Below are 16302 nucleotides of genomic sequence, written 5' to 3'. Positions count from 1 at the left end.
TTTTTTCTTAGATTTTTTTTTGAAATTTTTTTTTTCTGATTTTTTTTTCGGATTTTTTTTTCTCCCGTTTGTGTGTTGTGAGGAAGAGAGTTGTGGGAAATGACATATATATAGAGAAATTTTCGAGTTGGGTAGTTGAAATATAACAATGATTTTACAAGGAATATTTTACATGGATTTTACATGGTTTTAACATATTATTTACAACGACTTTACGACGAAATTAGGTAAGTTAAAGCACATTTAATACACGTTTTCACCTAAATATAACGGTAACATGCTTCGTTGTAATGTCGATGTAATGATTACGACATATTTCTCATTCCACGTACATTCGTCGTAAACTTACAAGGAGTTTACGACGAAATCAGTTCGTCGTAACTTTACATGGCGTTTACGACGAAAGTTAGATTCCTCGTAATTTCGTTGTAAAGCCCATGTAAATTTACGACGAAATATTTTCGTCGTAAAGTTTCGTTGTTATAGGCACGTTTTCTTGTAGTGTATGTAACAACTGACTCGTTCAGTTAAACACTTTCTAGTTTTAATGAAGTTGAGTCCCCAAAAAAAAAACATGAGGCAAATTAATATCAGTTTGGAGCATTAAGAACAATACAAGACTACAACACTTAAACAATGTATCAGACTTATAACAAGACTACAAGACTACAACACTTAACAAATATCAGAATTCTAACACACTACAAAACTTTACACTTTTATAAAACTAAAGTAAAAGTTAAATTCGAGACATTACCAGCATTGTCTTAAACATTCACAGACGGTCCACTCAGAGGGTTGACCATCCATAGGTAAAAGGTCTTTATGATGTTGGAAAAAGAAAATAAACACAAATAAACCAATCAATTCTAAGTACCATATGTAGCAAATTTAATTCTAAAATGAACGTTTTGAATTGAATTTGCAACAATTCAACATGCGCAATATTTTAGTACCCAAATAACATATGTACTCAAAAGTATCAAACAATTCTTTAATTACCGGAAGCTAGTCTCACCAAACATTCAGTCATAAAATTCTCATTCAACAAATGTTCTTTTTTCTCCATCACCAGAAGAAGAAAAAACAATGGAGAATGCAATATTCATAACTTTCTTGGAGCCACATGCATTAATAATATACAATCATTATGTCTAGTAAAACCTGAAGTATGGAAAAACTTCAACTTCAATGGTCGTATCATAACTTCTTGGGTTACTACTGTAGAAGCCGGATAACCGGACTGACATAAACGATAAAATAAAAGCGATATGTTAAGGAAATAGACGTCTGGTTAAGCGAACACAAAAAACGATAAGAAATCATATTCGCAAATGAACATGGAGTCGAGATATAATCTCTTTTCTTAACTCTAAATATTCGCTCCGTAGTACGAATATCGAGTTCCATGATACAACCATGGCAAACGAATCATGCTTCACTCATGATCGCCCTATCAAACTATAAACTCAACGAAACACTCTCGGATTTATGACTTATGTTAAGGGATTTTTGCTGGTTTTGTTGTGTAAAAATGTTAGAAATGAATGAAGAGGAGAAGCGATATTTACAGAGAAGGAGAAGACCCACTTCCCACAACAACTGCTTCACGTGGGCGAGAATTTTGCGGAGATCGAGGTAAGTTGAAGTTGCAAAACTTAATTCCCAAGAATCTCTCTTATCTCTTTTAAATACCTCGAGAAGATAAACTGCATGACGTTTTTATTTTCTAGACAAACTACATGTCGTTTATTTTCAAATAAAATGCATGTCGTTTTTAAAGAATTAAATGGGCAAAACGTTGAGCTTAACTTGGTCCAAAAAAAATTTTATTGGGCCGGAGACCCTCCATACAAGACCAAAGACCAAAGACCCAAGCCCACGCTGAGCCAAGCCGAACGGCGGCGCGCGTGGAGAGCCATCCTCTCTTCTGAACCCGTTTACGCCCTTACGTGCTTAAGACTTATTTATACTCCTCTCATGTGCTCTGGTTCCCCGATGTGGGACTTTGCACAATGTCAATCTTGACATTCTGGGCTTTTTAATGCACAGCCCATATCATTTCTTCACTAATTTTATCGAAGCCAATGGGCTTGATAATTTGATCCAACAACTTACCACCAAAAGTAAGTAATAGCACGTATATGGTGCAATATTGTTACATTCTTTTTTTTTGTCATAAAATATTTTTTAATTTTTGAACCATCACATAATTTTCTTTGGTTTTATTTCTCTAGATTTTGCCTAATTTTCTTTTCCATAGTTTTCTTTTTGTTAGCAAAGATGTCTACTCTTGCTTTCATTGGAACTCAATTTTAAAATATTTTAAGTCAAATGTTTACATTTACTTTTTGATAAATTCATGATGAAATATAATCGAACTAAAAGAGAGTGACGCATTACTAAAATCACTATATAAGAGTGTATTTATATGTAAGAAATGAAGTTTGAAGTTTGTTCTAAAAAAGGAAGTTTGCTTGAAAGAGATAAGCTTAGAAAAGTCTACAATCTATATGGCGGGAATATCAGAAGATGAGAGAAGCAGAATTTTGAGAAACTTTCCTCTTGCAGTGGGGGATCTCCCGGTTCGCTATTTGGGATTGCCCTTGATGACTCAAGCCATGAAAAGACAAGATTACTTGCCACTTATAGAAAGAATCAGAGGGCAAATAAGCACTTGGATGAGCCGGTTCCTCTCATATGCTGGAAGAATGCTCCTGATAAAATCAGTTTTGATGAGCACAGTCTACTTCTGGGCAGAGGCGTTCAGACTCCTGAGTCAATGTGTCAAAGAAATTGAACAACTATGCTCTGTATTTCTCTGGTCAGGGCCGGACCTGAAGAGCTCTGGTGCAAAAGTGGCTTGGCAAGATGTGTGTAAGCCAACAAACGAAGGAGGGTTGGGGATCAGAGCACTAAAAGAAGTGAATCTCGTCTAAGGTTTGAAACTCATCTGGAGAATGCTAGTGGGTGATTCGCTGTGAGGGAGATGGATCAAAAATAATCTGCTTAAGAAGAAGAGCTTTTGGGAAGTGAGCGGTAACACTCAAATGGGTTCTTGGATTTGGAGGAAGATGCTAAAACTGAGGGCTGTCGCTAAGATTTTCCACATGAAAGAAGTGGGTAATGGGTGTCATACATCCTTTTGGTATGATAAGTGGTGTGAGTTGGAAGTACTGTCTGAGCTACTTGGGGATAGAGGAATCATAGATATGGGTATTTGGAGGGAAGCAACGGTGGAGGAGGTATTAAATAATCATCGGAGGAGAAAGAGGCATAGGAGAGTTCTTTTTCATGATATTGAAAAGGAGTTGGGTAGAATTTCTGAGAAGCAGTGTCATTCAAAGATGGATAAGGACTTGTGGCGTTGTCCTCGAGGTTCAAGCAAAAATTCTCTACTAGGGAGACTTGGCAGTTGATAAGAGCGACTGGTTTGAAATGTGACTGGGGTAGAAGGTATGGTTCTCTCAAGCTACGTCGAAATTCGCTTTCATAACCTGGCTTGCTTTATAAGACAGACTTGCAACTATGGATCGAGTTTCACGTTAGAGCCAAGGAATTGATACTACATGTGTCCTATGCAAAAACGCTACGGAAACGCGAAGCCATCTCTTCTTTGAATGTTCCTTTTCCTCTCAGATTTGGGAACAGATCACAAAAGGGATTGTGCATAGTTCCTACTCCACTTCATGTGAGGCTACTATTCGGTTGATCTCGGGTAGCATGGACAAGAAGAGGCGTTTCTGTATTAGTTATGCATTTCACGTTGCCATTTATTCTCTGTGGAGAGAACGGAACAAGCGGCGTCATGGAGATCAACCTATGCCACAGAATGTCTTGATTAAGCTCATGGACAAAACCATCCGAAATAAGCTCAGTTTGGTGCAGGGAAAAAGAGTTAAGGGACTTGAAGAAGTGTTACAGCTCTGGTTTGGTACAAAACTGTAAATACCTTAGGTAGTTAGAAGTTACGGAAGCTGTAAAGATATACGAGTAGTTTCACTTTTAAAATAAGGTTCCATTTGATGTACAAAGGTTTTTTGATGAATTAAATTAGCATTCATTCAAAAAAAAAGATATGGACTTCTAAAGTTAAGGTGTTTGAATAGCACAACTTTATCATAAGATAATTTCTCTCATATAGAAAAATCAAAGTAAAGGTGCGAATTTCATTTTTCTGGAGAAAAGTAAATCTATAAAATCATGTTGGTGGAGCAAAGCCCATATTGACCAGATTAAAAAGTGGGTTTAGGAAAATGAACATATAGTCCAATAATTTAATTATTGTTTATGAATTTGAATTCAAAAGTTAATATGAAGTTGTAACTTATGATCCCTCCATAACTACTATAACATAGGCAATTTTTAATGCCATAAAATGCCATTGTGGATCCTTTTTCTGGTATTAAAAAGCCTAGGCTAAGGAATAGATAGCTTTTTTCGCATTCATTTAATAAATAATTAAACAATTTTATAGATTTTTTTCTTCTTTCTTGGGTTCTTCTCTTTGAAAGTACAACACACACAAAATTCTAAGCTTATTGTGAGAATCAGAACTCGATTATAACCTCACTGAACTTATCTGCTTTGTCGATTGCTTGAACTTGAATCGATGACAAGAACACCAAGAATTGTTGACCCGGTGTTCACCGCTCTCCACCAAAGCCATTATAGCTCACCGGAGCTGGGATCAAACCAGCAACATTAACTGTTCACAAGCAAGCTCCGATTACAACCAAATGACACAGTCTCTCGATCTCTCCACTGATACTGTAACAAGATGACCCTAATCAGCTCAAGAGAGTAAAGCTAATAGCTTTATACTTCAGCTATTTACACATGTGATACTTCATGCCTAGCTCCGAGATGAGGACACGTGCCTAAGCTTAATCCTAGTGTTACAAACCTTTAGACTCAACCCGAGTCTTTACAATACTTAGCTAATGCTTTCACCTAGAGCCTTCATATTCTGACCCTTCTCAACACTTGATCTGATGACTATACAATTAATCTTCACTTATGCTTCTCCTTGATGCAACCCATATGTATTTTGAGATTCAGAACGTCATGCAACCTTAACACTACGGAGCATTCACAGATTCAAAGAAAAATGTTCATGTGAATGTTTTACAAATGTTCAGTTAATCCTACTGTAAATCGAGCTCGGGTAATAACCGATGGTTATCCGGATCTTTAAGATAGAAATTTTATGGACTCATAGATCGGGTTCGGTTTCAAATCGTTTTCTTTAATTATTCAAAAAAATCATAAATTTTCCTACCCTGTTATGGCTTATACGCAAACTATCATTCAAGAAAACAATATGAAGATTGAAAGAGATTTATGGGGAAATACATCTGAAACTTTTATTTCGGGGACATATTGCACGTGGCAATAATTTGGGAGACATTTGATGTTATGCGATACTTTTTGTGGGAAAATAACTCGTTGACCTAGAAAACAATATGAAGATTGAGAGAGATTTATAAGACGGATTGATGAACTTGTTTTCCCTGCGTATGAGTTAGGAAATTTTTCTAAAGAGATCCTTCCTAAAGTAGGGATAATCTTCAAATTTTGGCCCAACCGAAAGTTTTTTTTTGTTTGAACAGTTAGCTGGGGAAGATTAAAAAAAAAGATAGCTAATAATAATGATAGGGAGTGAGAATGTGGTGATTTTCATATATGTTGATGTATAATTCATTTGACTATTAAGAAACTTGGAAGAAGTGATAGATCTCTTAGAACTCACGTATACATTCACGTTCAGATTTATTTGACTAAAGTATACCCTTTTTTTTTTTTTGTAACACAACGTAAAGTATACCTATATGTGAATTTTAAGAGATGGTGTTCATTGGTTAATGTAAATTATGAAAGCTTATATAAAACGAAAGGAAGGGTATATATAAAAAAAATGAAGTATTACGATGGAGAAAATTATGGTTTTGTATCGTTTGGAACTCTGGTAGTAACGTTAAGGTGCTTCGTGTATTGAGGGATTAGTCAAAGGTAAACTCATGGGGAGGCTTTTACAGATTTAACATTGGTGGATGCTAAATTGCTAATGTTAACCGGGCCTCGTAGTCTGGTGGTAAAGGAACCTCGGTTGAGGTGTCCGCCACCCGAGTTCGAGCCCCGGCCACGAGGGGTATTTACATGGGCTGCCTCTCGCCCTCCAGACCACTTCGCGTAACCAGTGGCCCTTAAGTGGACGCTTAAAAATCCTGTAATGGCATGGGCTTAGGCCCGGTGGGCTAGTCGATCACGCAAAGTGGTCGGATACTGGATTATAAAAAAAAAAAAATTACTAATGTTTAACTTCCTAGACCGTAGTATAACATATTATTTAAAAAGTCAAACAGAAATTTACATTGTGTTTGTCTTTTTACACCGTAAAGAAAGCCAAAGCAAAATTTTCAACAAAACAAATAAAATTACAAGATTCTGTGGACCTTCCGGAATTGTTGTAGGCACCACCTTCAGTTCAATAACTTTTAAAATGTGTATATATAATTTTAGTAATTTAAGGGAATCAATTAATAAAATTCACCAGATTTAAAAATTAGTATTTGACATCGGTGTCTGGATTTTGTTATACAAATAAAATATTCTTATAATATTTATAAAATGCATTTCATTTGTTAACGTCCATTGACTTTTTATTAAAGCATACCATGAAATGCACGTTAGGAGTATAAATTAATTAAAGACAGGCAGACAGCTAAGTAAGGAATGAAAAAGAGAGATGGTGTTGATTGGTTATTGGTTAATTGAAAAGCTATTTACCTTTGAAGCTTATAAAACTAGAAACAACCGAGGCTTTATAATCAGGCAGATTACACATCATAAAACAAAACAAGAGAAAGAGAGGCAGAGAGGCAGAGAGGCAGAGAGAAAAGTTGATCAATATGGAGAAAAGGGTTTTGTACGGTTTGGTAGTAATGCTAATGTACCTGGTGGGTGGTGGCTATAGTCAAGGTAAAATTAAACAACCATCTCACATAGATTAGTTATATGTTTGTTTGATCATCCATTGATTCGATGCATGTACGTAGGGGTAGTGGAATGGATACGTGACAAAGCTGAATGGGAAGAAATTCTGGTCAAGACGGAAATTCACATAGGGGTTATGGTAACGTCCCCATTGTGCGGTGCTCCATGTGATATAGTGAACGACCAAGTGGCTCGATTTGTTGAAACCTACGGCGACCGGATTAAGTTCTACAAAATCAACATTTTGGAGACTTTGTTCTTTGCACTAGATTACAAAATACTCACTGTTCCAACCGTCATAATTTTCAAAGAGGGAACCATAAATCTTCGTTTCGAAAGCCTTTCCGATTGGGGTATGTTTTATGAACTATTAGTCAACTCAAGTATACTCGACTTTCCCCCTGACCTGTCCCCGGCTCCAGCCCCAGCCCCCTCCGATTCTGATCCAGATGCCGACTTGCCACCGCCTCTTCAATCCGGCGAGTAAACTATAGTCCCGTCTTGAACTAATAACGTCATTTTATATGTATTATTGTGTGTAACGTGTGTGTTTGCTGCTTCTACTTTAGTTTACTGCGTTAATAAAACTTGCAGCATATATATATATATATATATGTTCACATTATGTTTGATGCGTTAATAATATCATATGTTAATATGATAAGTCATTGAAGAAGTCTATGCTTGATATGAAGTGTTTAGATCAAAGGATTGTTAGATAGGACTTTTATAATCCAACTAATATTATATGAGCAACGCATAAAGGTAAATATGATAACAAAATTGATCAAATCATCACATCTTTGTCAAAATCAGATGAGATTTTTTTTTTTTTTAAATGGCCGTAACCCTTCAAGATGATTTCAGTGAGTTTCAACTCTTCCAACGTGTGCACACATTATAGTTCCAAAAACAGAACTCAGTAATGGAACAAGATAGCCAACGATGTGACTAGATCTATTGGCCCTTTCTTGTAAAGTAAAGTTTGGAAAGTTAAGAAGAGGAAAAAAAAACAATTCGCATAACGCTTCTCGTAGTTACATCAATAGCTTATGATCAAGCTCTCGCTCGATCACTTCATCTCCACGGCTAACGCAAGGTGCAGTTTACGACCATGTACTCGTGCACCACATGACGACACAACGAATCCGATTTCTCCAAGATTGTACGGAGAAACTAAGCTTCAAATGGGGGATCAAGATGACAGACGGGTTGGTCAACGACAAGACCATGACGGAGGGATGTTGTAAGAACATTTTGATGATTTGAAGAGAATGTCATCATGAATGATTGATGAATCTCATCTTCTCCACTTATGAGCTAAAGAATATTGGATATGAGGTGATTTCAAGGAGCAAGGTGACTTGGGACCAATGTGTTCAGACCACTGCTTCTCGGATTTGGCTCCTCTGGCTTTTGAGGCTTGATTCTTTATAGTGAATGATACTACATTTCTTATTTTATTAGGCACCAACTCTACGTACCAAAATTTATCTAAATTTTAAAGACATCAATTCTTTTGTATTGTAGTGGTTTATGGAAGAAAAAAACATTTTTTCGTGGTATAAATGTCTAAATACATAGGACCGGGCATGTCTACAAGTATTCATATATGCATAGTGTTGAACCTTTCTGATTAATTCGCTATGCTTGTGGTGGTGGAGATCATTTCTTTTGTTTTGTTTTGTCTAGTAAAACTGAAACATGGTAAACTACAATATTCCCCCGATCAATGGTCACTGTACAACTTCGAGTATATTCCCACAAAAAGAAACTTATAGGACCCATATATGGTGGAATGATATAATGATTATAAAATTCTGTAAATTTTAGAGTTTGTAACATAAATGGTCACTATACTAGTTGCACATTGTGCTACCAAGGCATTTTTTAGTGGTCATATACCAATTTCTCCCTGAAAAAGCTAAACTAGAGATGGGTATCTAAGTAATTTGACTTTTTAGCTGGTTAGGTTTGTTTTAGTGTTCAACTTTTGAAAAAAAATCAGTGACTTGGTCGTGGACCCAATAAAAAATTAATTTTGCTTTATAATAATTATTGAGTCACCGTAAAAAGTAAAATGTTTTTTTTGTTACTTTCACCCACTTACAAAGTTTACGGTTACGATAGTTCGATAAACTTCGAAGGTGTTTTCTGACGTCGGGAAAATTGGTGAAAGATTTAATGACGGCTGAGGAGGAAGCTAACGAGGAAGGAGTAAGCTAGCGGGGAAGGAGAAAGCGGAAGGTCCGTGAGTTTTTTGTTTGCAGTTTTGCTCATTTTTTTGGGTTTAGGGTTTTAATCGTGTGTTGGTTTCGATCTTTCTAATCGATTGCATATGTTGCAGAGGAGACCCGAGGAAGCGGTTTGTCTTTCGATGATGGAAAATTAATGGAGTGAGACTAATTACAGAGGCATCAGAGTTGGAGATGACGGACGACCGGTTGCTTACGAATTCTAGGGTTTTGTCTTGGCTGACTTTTCCGAGTTTTTCAAAAGGATTTGTACTATGTCTGGGTTTGATTATCTTGTAGCTCATCTATTACCATGAAACAGGTGAGTCTCGTGAACTTACTTCTCTTGTTATTGGGCATTTTTGTTAATAGTCGTGAAAGCTTCTAGAAATGTGCCAGTTCACAAACAATAAAGTTGGGTATTTGCATCAGAAATTTTATATATTGAGCTTCTGAATTTGTAAAACTTTTTCGGGTTTTAATGGATTCTAGATGCTGTAGAAGATCTTCTTGAACTGGTTACTGGCTGAGCCAATATCAAATTATTTAATATCGTTATTGATTTCTTTGTTACCATTAAGGTTTCTGGAAGGATTATGAGTAGCAGAAACTATGTAGCTAAGGATATCTGTTTAGGCATTAGGCCTCAGGCAGCTATGCTTGAAGGTGTATTCGAGGTTGCACAAGCTGTGAGAGTCACCATGGGTCCAAGGTATATATATTTATGTTGTTTACAGAGTTTTTCTAGTAATAGAATTTCAATATGAGTATCTCTTGGTTTCGGTGGTGGTGTTAGGGAAAAAATGTGGTTATAATATTTTTGGCATCGATTGAAACTTGCTTGAAATTGCTAAACTAATTGCCTTGTAAATCTCCAATGTTTTTATGATCAGTATCTACAAGAACTTGTAGAGCTTTAATCCTCAATTCATACTTTCGTTTTCCCTATGTGACTATATGGTTTTGTGTATGTTAGGTGGACAACGCATGTATCCAAGAGGAAGTCCAGCAACATTTTCATTCATATGAAACAATTAATAGGTGTACACATGGATAGTTTGTAGGTGTACATGGATAGTTTTTATATATAGAAATTTGTAGGTGTACATATGGACAGTTTGTAGGTGTCCACATGGACAGTTTGTAGGTGTACACAAATGTGGTATGATTATTTTGTTGTAGTGCAATGTGCATGACACTACGATGTTTTACATAAAATTTGCTCTGGAATTTCTTGGATTTGAAACTATTATAGCTTGTAACATTGTGAGATACATCAATACAAGGATACATATTAAACTATTACTGAAGTGAAAAGTTAAATTGTACACATGGATTAAAAAAAACTTATCCACAGGGAAAGTGTACACAAAATGCCTCAACCGAAAAATGTATTTATCGTAGCCAAATTGTATCATCATGTACATTGTGACTTGTATAAATGAGGAGTGTACATGACTCGTTATACATGTGTACATTATTTTGATGATCAAGACATAGCCAACTGTATAATATCTTCGTGTACATTGTAAATTTGTATAATGAGTAATGTACATAGGTTTCGTTATCCACGTGTACATTATCCTAATGTACATTGGTGAAAATGAGTGTACATAGGTCTCGTTACCCGCATATACAATATCTTAGTGTACATTGATAGAAATTAGAAGTGCACATATGTTTTGTTATCCATGTGTACATTATCCTAATGTTCATTGGAGATTATATAAAATGAAAAACAATTATACATCTACAATTTCAAAATCAAGTTTCATACAATGTACATCTGCCACATAATAGCCACATGAGAATACATTTGTCACATATATGTTTACATCTCCAACATTCACAGAGGAAACTTATCAAAAAAACATTCAGAGGAGCTCATCATCTTTCTTCTTCAAGCTTGAGCAATCTCATCATCTTTCTTCTTCAACTTATCAGCGAATCCACTTGATACATTTGAACTGACTGCAAATAAACCCACTCTCTTGTAAGAGATCAAAAACCTCTCATTTCATTTCAGAAGCAAGCTTCAGTTTTCTCATCTCTGCTACCAATGATTTATCATCCCTGTTGCCATTTTTTCTGCATACAAAAAAGAAGAAGCTTTAGTTAAGATTTTCTACTACCAAAACTCACCAATAAAGAGCTTAAAGATTCAAACTTTTACTTACTTTTGTATTCAGAGTGAAGAAATCATTTGTTTCTACAATCCCCTTGAGCACAAAGAAGAAAAAGAATGAAACTTTGATAAAAAAAAGGAGTGAACTTTAATTCAATATTTAAAAATATCACTCACCTAGTCCCAAATTGCAAAGAGAACGATCCCTTTCCTTTAGTGCAGAAAATAGATTGCATTTAGAAGTTTCAAAGAAGACCAACCACTTAACCGGAGCGTGAAAGTTGTTTCTCGTAGTTACGAACATCATATATCCAGTTCTTGTGTTGAGATTTGACTTATCTTCAAGATCCTTCCTGTCTTTAAGAAACGATTCAATCTCGTGTTGTTCCATCTGTAGAATCTTTACCAAAGTCTTAAAAGCTTATCTCAACTTTCCTGATCGAAGAATCTACATAACTCTATTTTTTATCTATCTCGTAAACGCACAGAGTCCAATTCAGATAGAATAAGCAAAATTTGCAGGAGAGAGAGAGAAAGATATGTGCAATCTCGGCCGTCAAAATATAAGGAAAATCAATGGCTAGGAACAAAGTCCCGCCACTTTTCAGGTTCCGTTAGTTAGCGTTATGGTTAGAATTGAACTAAAAGTGTTAAGACTTAACAGCTCTTTAAAGAAAAGTGCTCTAATAGAAAGAAGTGTCCCAGAGTGAAATAAATAAGTCATAAAGTGTCCTGTAATGTAAATCTTTCTAAATTTTAAGCCCATAACAGAAGTTTGTTTTAGTTTTTTTTTTTTTTTTAAAGTTTTGCCTGATTCTTTGCTTGATTTTGTTGTTAGCAAAGATGTTTAGTCTTACTTATATTGGAACACGATTTTAGAATATGTTGCACTGGTATATGTCCGTACAACTTTCTGATTTATAGCGGAATATCTGGGCTATAAGAGTCAATGCATTGATTGGATCACAGTAAAAATAATATTACTTTACAGTGATCACTGTAATTTGCTTGGAAGATAAATAAACGTCTAAAGTTTGATACCTGAAAAGCATAAATCTAGACAGAATAAAATTTGTCCAACATTAAAAATCTAAAAGTAAACTTACTAAGGAGTGAGTTTTTTTTTTTTTATAATGGAAAGATGAGCTAATCTATGTTAAACCATACGTGACAACTAAAATTTTAATTTTATAACAAATTATCTCTTCATCATTATCATGTTAATAGAAAATTTATATCACACCGTGGTGATCACTCAAGAGGTCGCTTGTTAGGATATGGAGATCATATAAATTCACAAGTAGGTCATCCCTCCTTTCAAACCTGTACTGAAATCTTTCTCAAATCTTGATCAATGTAAATAATCAGCCTTACATGATATTGATCTATCTGAAATCTTTATGCTTGGTTATATTTTGCTAATGTTTTTCAAACATGGCTAGAGCCTACTGAAATCTTTCTCAAATAAAACTAACTGACATAAATAAGCAAAATATAAGAAAAATATAAACAATATCATATGAAATTGGTTATATTTTTCTTATTTATGTCAAATAGTTTATTTTTGTTATTTCAAGTAATTTGGATTTGATTTGTATGATTGGTTTATGTTTATGTCATGATGCTTTTAACAACGGGAGTGAATGTCACAATGTAAAATCATCAACTCGAAGTATTGCTCTTGGTTTACATGAGTTTAGAGCTCTTGCTCAGGGGATGGAAATAAGATATTTCATAGGATTAAGGCATACAATTTTTTATCCTCGGCTCAAGTGATTCAAGTATCATGTTGTCGCGAATACAATGTTGCTTTTATAATTCAGCCTGGAGAGGTTGGTTTATTCTAATTTTGTAGTTTTTTTATAATCCACAAAATTTATCCAGTTTGTACTTTTGTGGTTTTCACACGTGGGGAGAATTACATCTTTGGTTGTGGTCACTTAGATACAAACTTTTTAATACACAGAACCAAGCTAGCTTTGAATAGTAATTTTTGCAAGCATGTAACCTCTTTAAATTTTTGAGTTTAGTTTACTGTATAGTTGAAGTTTTTATTCTCATATGATTCATTCTTAAATTACCTAGTTTAGTGATTAATGTTGTGAAGATTAAGTTCCTATGGAGTAAATATAGTATTATGTGGTCAATCTATATGTTTTGTTGATATAACTTTGGATTGTGTAGAATTTGTGACACTAACATTATTATTACTATGTGGCCACTGGTGACAACTATGGTGCTAACAAAAACTCCAGCCTCTTGCTATTCTGTCTCTTAAAACCTGCAGAGGTGTACATCGTGTATGTGCTGGAAATGGACATGATGTTCCTATCGACGCTCTGATGGTTATCAGAGGAGCCAGCGATGGTACTACAAATCATAAGCATAAATTATTGATGGATTTGTTAGAAGATTTTTAAAGTTACTAGATTGATTTGAATTTATTTTATAGTTATTAGGGTAACATTTATTTATATAAATATTTTATTTTATACGTGTAAATAATAACTTACTAAATAAATTATAATTTTTATAATTCTTAATGATTAATCAATAAAAACTATTATATTTAAAAAAAATCAAATTTTATCAAAAAAATTTACGCTATATCCGAACTTGCGAAGCAGCAGTGTAGTCAATTAAAACAAACACTTGTGGAGAAAATAAAACTTCTCAACTAGGCCCCATTAATCTCTTCATTCATTGTTAAAAGTTAAAACCTATTCAAATCTTTGACCAGTCTTAATAACAGTACGGTTTATATCATTATATGGAAAAGGTCCTCAAAGGAAGCAATGTTGGGATAGAAGCTTATCGAACATTTCTTGATCGTGGTCCTTATCCAGCTCAAGTTCTTTGTTTTCGCAGCTCTGCCATCGACTAGGGCTAATGGGCTGATATTCAGGCCCGCTAACAATTCGGAAAATGTTATGGTAATTTCAATGTGGGCTTAAACGAATACAAGCAATAAGCAAATCAACAACAACCATTAAATCTTTGATACCGTATAGAATCAGTGAGAAATGAAACAAACTGTTCCACTAGTAAGGTGGGTTCTTGTAATCATCTCTGGCACGAGAATAGCAGACGTAATAGAACTGAGAGACTATAGCAGTGAAGAGTGCGAATGAAGCACCAGCTGCAAACACTCCTTTACGTATCACTTCACAGCTGGGAGGCTCATCCACGTTCCACATCTTCCTGTACTTAGTGTGGTACGCATTTCTGATTGATGCCGCGAGCAAACATATCTCAGCAATCAAGAAAAACACCCTGTCACAAATAAAGAAAGAAAGAATAATGGGTCACCGTTTCATGAAACATATAGCGTTATGATTTGGTAGACGCATTACCATTATGCTCTACAATATCCAATCAACAATTGTTAAAAAAACATTTAGAGAAGCATTTACTAAATGCTAATGCTCTTCAAATGCTCTCTGGCCAATGCTCTCTGGCCAATGCTCTCATATGAACCTTTTAGAAAATCATTTGCATTTATAATTTATAAAATTAAGGAAAATATTTAATTAATTAATTTATTTTATTTTATAATATCATAAAATTATTTTTATATCCAGAAAATAAAACTTTGATTTTTAAAATTAATTTACAATATTTTTTTATTTAAAAATAGTATTTCACATTTAAAATATAATTTAATTTAATTTATATGTGAAATATTATTTTTAAAAATAGATATTTTAATTATAAAATTTATTTTAAAATAATAATTTTCGATACAAACATAATTTTAAAATTATTAAATAAAATAAATTAATTATATATCTTTTAATTTTATATGTGAATATATTTATATATATATATTAGAAATATATTCATTAAAAATAAATATATTATATATTATATACTAATTTTTATAATAATTTTAACTAGCATATTCATACTGCTCTACCAATTATCCTATTAAATAGTTTAGCAAAAACATACAGCCGCAGCATACTGCTTCTATAGCATACTACTATTGCTAATGTTAATTCTCTACCAACCAAGGCCTAAAAAAATATTAGTTAGCAAAAAAAAAAAAAAAAATATATTACCAGCAAATGAGAAAGAGGATGATGGCACAAGCTCTTGAACCACCAGGGCTAAGAGCCTTGCCGCAGCAGAAGCACTTGCTAGCCACCATAATAATGATTTGAGTTGTCAAGAGAAGCACAAAAGCACCAGCACCATAACTTGTAGCTATGTCTGAGCCATACTCACAGTACTCATATACTTTCTCCTTGTCAGGTACAACCTTACCCTACAAAACAAACATTACATTCAGATCTAGCCCTACAAAGCTACAGTTACCTACACAGATCTTAACTCTCTATAATATAAATCTTGAGAGAGTTTTTTTTTTTTTTTTTGAAACTGAAATCTTGAGAGAGTTTCGGTTACAGGTTTTGAATCAAACTCATAAACAAGGATCCTTGTTAAGTTCATCACATACTTTTAACGAATCTTGATTCTTGAATCAGATCTGAACACGAAACAGAGCAACAAACTTTAATGAAAGTTTGAGAGAGAGTAACGATTCTTACGACGCTTCTTCTTTGCTCGGCGGCAATGGCTAGTCCAACAGCGATGAGATCTAGAATGAACACAATGATAATCACGAGCTTTGAAGCCATGGCAGCAGATTTTCTCGTGATGTTCTCTTTCCCTCGAAGCTGTTTTGTTTCTTTATATTATACAACATGGATGACGAAACTGTCAAGAGAGAACCAAGCACAGGTAAAGGAGGTATAGCTGTACTGTACGCCACCCGGATTCGAGCTTTGGCCACAACGGGTCCGCCACCCGGGTTCGAGCTTTTGTTAAATCCGTTATGGCGCTGGACCCCTTTCGGGGATAGTTGGGAATGTGGCTGCCCAGATAGCAGAATTATCCAAAAAAAAAAAAAAAAAAAAAAAAATTTTTTTAAATTTTTTTTCTTAT

The 16302-nt window shown here is 34.5% G+C and overlaps 4 protein-coding genes and 1 long non-coding RNA gene across 5 annotated transcripts; 3 read left to right on the top strand and 2 right to left on the bottom strand.

The window, feature by feature from the left end:
• Positions 1 to 6854: 6854 nt before the first annotated feature.
• LOC106333894 lies at positions 6855 to 7564 on the top strand. The gene is made up of 2 exons (XM_013772280.1): positions 6855 to 6981; positions 7059 to 7564. Exons 1-2 carry the CDS (start codon positions 6912 to 6914, stop codon positions 7481 to 7483), a joined length of 495 nt encoding a protein of 164 aa, XP_013627734.1. The 5' UTR covers positions 6855 to 6911; the 3' UTR covers positions 7484 to 7564.
• Positions 7565 to 7921: 357 nt separating this feature from the next.
• On the top strand, positions 7922 to 8423 carry LOC106331206. The gene is given in 3 exon segments (XM_013769526.1): positions 7922 to 7943; positions 8096 to 8395; positions 8398 to 8423. Coding segments are annotated over 3 exon segments (348 nt in total).
• A 735-nt stretch (positions 8424 to 9158) lies between these two features.
• On the top strand, positions 9159 to 10376 carry LOC106334138 (chaperonin CPN60-like 2, mitochondrial). The gene is made up of 4 exons (XM_013772474.1): positions 9159 to 9243; positions 9344 to 9552; positions 9812 to 9942; positions 10207 to 10376. Exons 2-4 carry the CDS (start codon positions 9544 to 9546, stop codon positions 10292 to 10294), a joined length of 228 nt encoding a protein of 75 aa, XP_013627928.1. The 5' UTR covers positions 9159 to 9243; positions 9344 to 9543; the 3' UTR covers positions 10295 to 10376.
• A 648-nt stretch (positions 10377 to 11024) lies between these two features.
• On the bottom strand, positions 11025 to 11823 carry LOC106334044. The gene is made up of 3 exons (XR_001268514.1): positions 11533 to 11823; positions 11408 to 11449; positions 11025 to 11318 (listed from the first exon to the last, which is right to left on the bottom strand). It is a non-coding gene; the product is annotated as an uncharacterized LOC106334044 (long non-coding RNA).
• Positions 11824 to 14283: 2460 nt separating this feature from the next.
• Positions 14284 to 16147, bottom strand: LOC106333038. The gene is made up of 3 exons (XM_013771521.1): positions 15906 to 16147; positions 15417 to 15622; positions 14284 to 14628 (listed from the first exon to the last, which is right to left on the bottom strand). The coding sequence occupies exons 1-3, from the start codon at positions 15993 to 15995 to the stop codon at positions 14397 to 14399; spliced, it is 528 nt and encodes a 175-aa protein (XP_013626975.1). The 5' UTR covers positions 15996 to 16147; the 3' UTR covers positions 14284 to 14396.
• Positions 16148 to 16302: the final 155 nt, after the last annotated feature.

This window comes from Brassica oleracea, chromosome C3, assembly GCF_000695525.1.
Source record: "Brassica oleracea var. oleracea cultivar TO1000 chromosome C3, BOL, whole genome shotgun sequence".
NCBI classification, from domain to species: domain Eukaryota; kingdom Viridiplantae; phylum Streptophyta; class Magnoliopsida; order Brassicales; family Brassicaceae; genus Brassica; species Brassica oleracea.
Note: the sequence above shows the minus strand (reverse complement) of the source record. Positions and strands in the feature narration are given on the sequence as shown.

What these genes read in the sequence shown, in the direction of transcription:
- LOC106333894 (XM_013772280.1), top strand. Translation starts at nt 6,912, where the DNA reads ATGGAGAAAAGGGTTTTGTACGGTTTGGTAGTAATGCTAATGTACCTG. An exon ending in GGGTGGTGGCTATAGTCAAG is followed by an intron (nt 6,982 to 7,058) that starts GTAAAATTAAAC and finishes GCATGTACGTAG; the next exon opens with GGGTAGTGGAATGGATACGT.
- LOC106334138 (XM_013772474.1), top strand. An exon ending in AGAGTCACCATGGGTCCAAG is followed by an intron (nt 9,943 to 10,206) that starts GTATATATATTT and finishes TGTGTATGTTAG; the next exon opens with GTGGACAACGCATGTATCCA.
- LOC106333038 (XM_013771521.1), bottom strand. Translation starts at nt 15,995, where the DNA reads ATGGCTTCAAAGCTCGTGATTATCATTGTGTTCATTCTAGATCTCATC. An exon ending in CCGAGCAAAGAAGAAGCGTC is followed by an intron (nt 15,623 to 15,905) that starts GTAAGAATCGTT and finishes TTTGTTTTGTAG; the next exon opens with GGTAAGGTTGTACCTGACAA. An exon ending in ATCCTCTTTCTCATTTGCTG is followed by an intron (nt 14,629 to 15,416) that starts GTAATATATTTT and finishes TATTTGTGACAG; the next exon opens with GGTGTTTTTCTTGATTGCTG.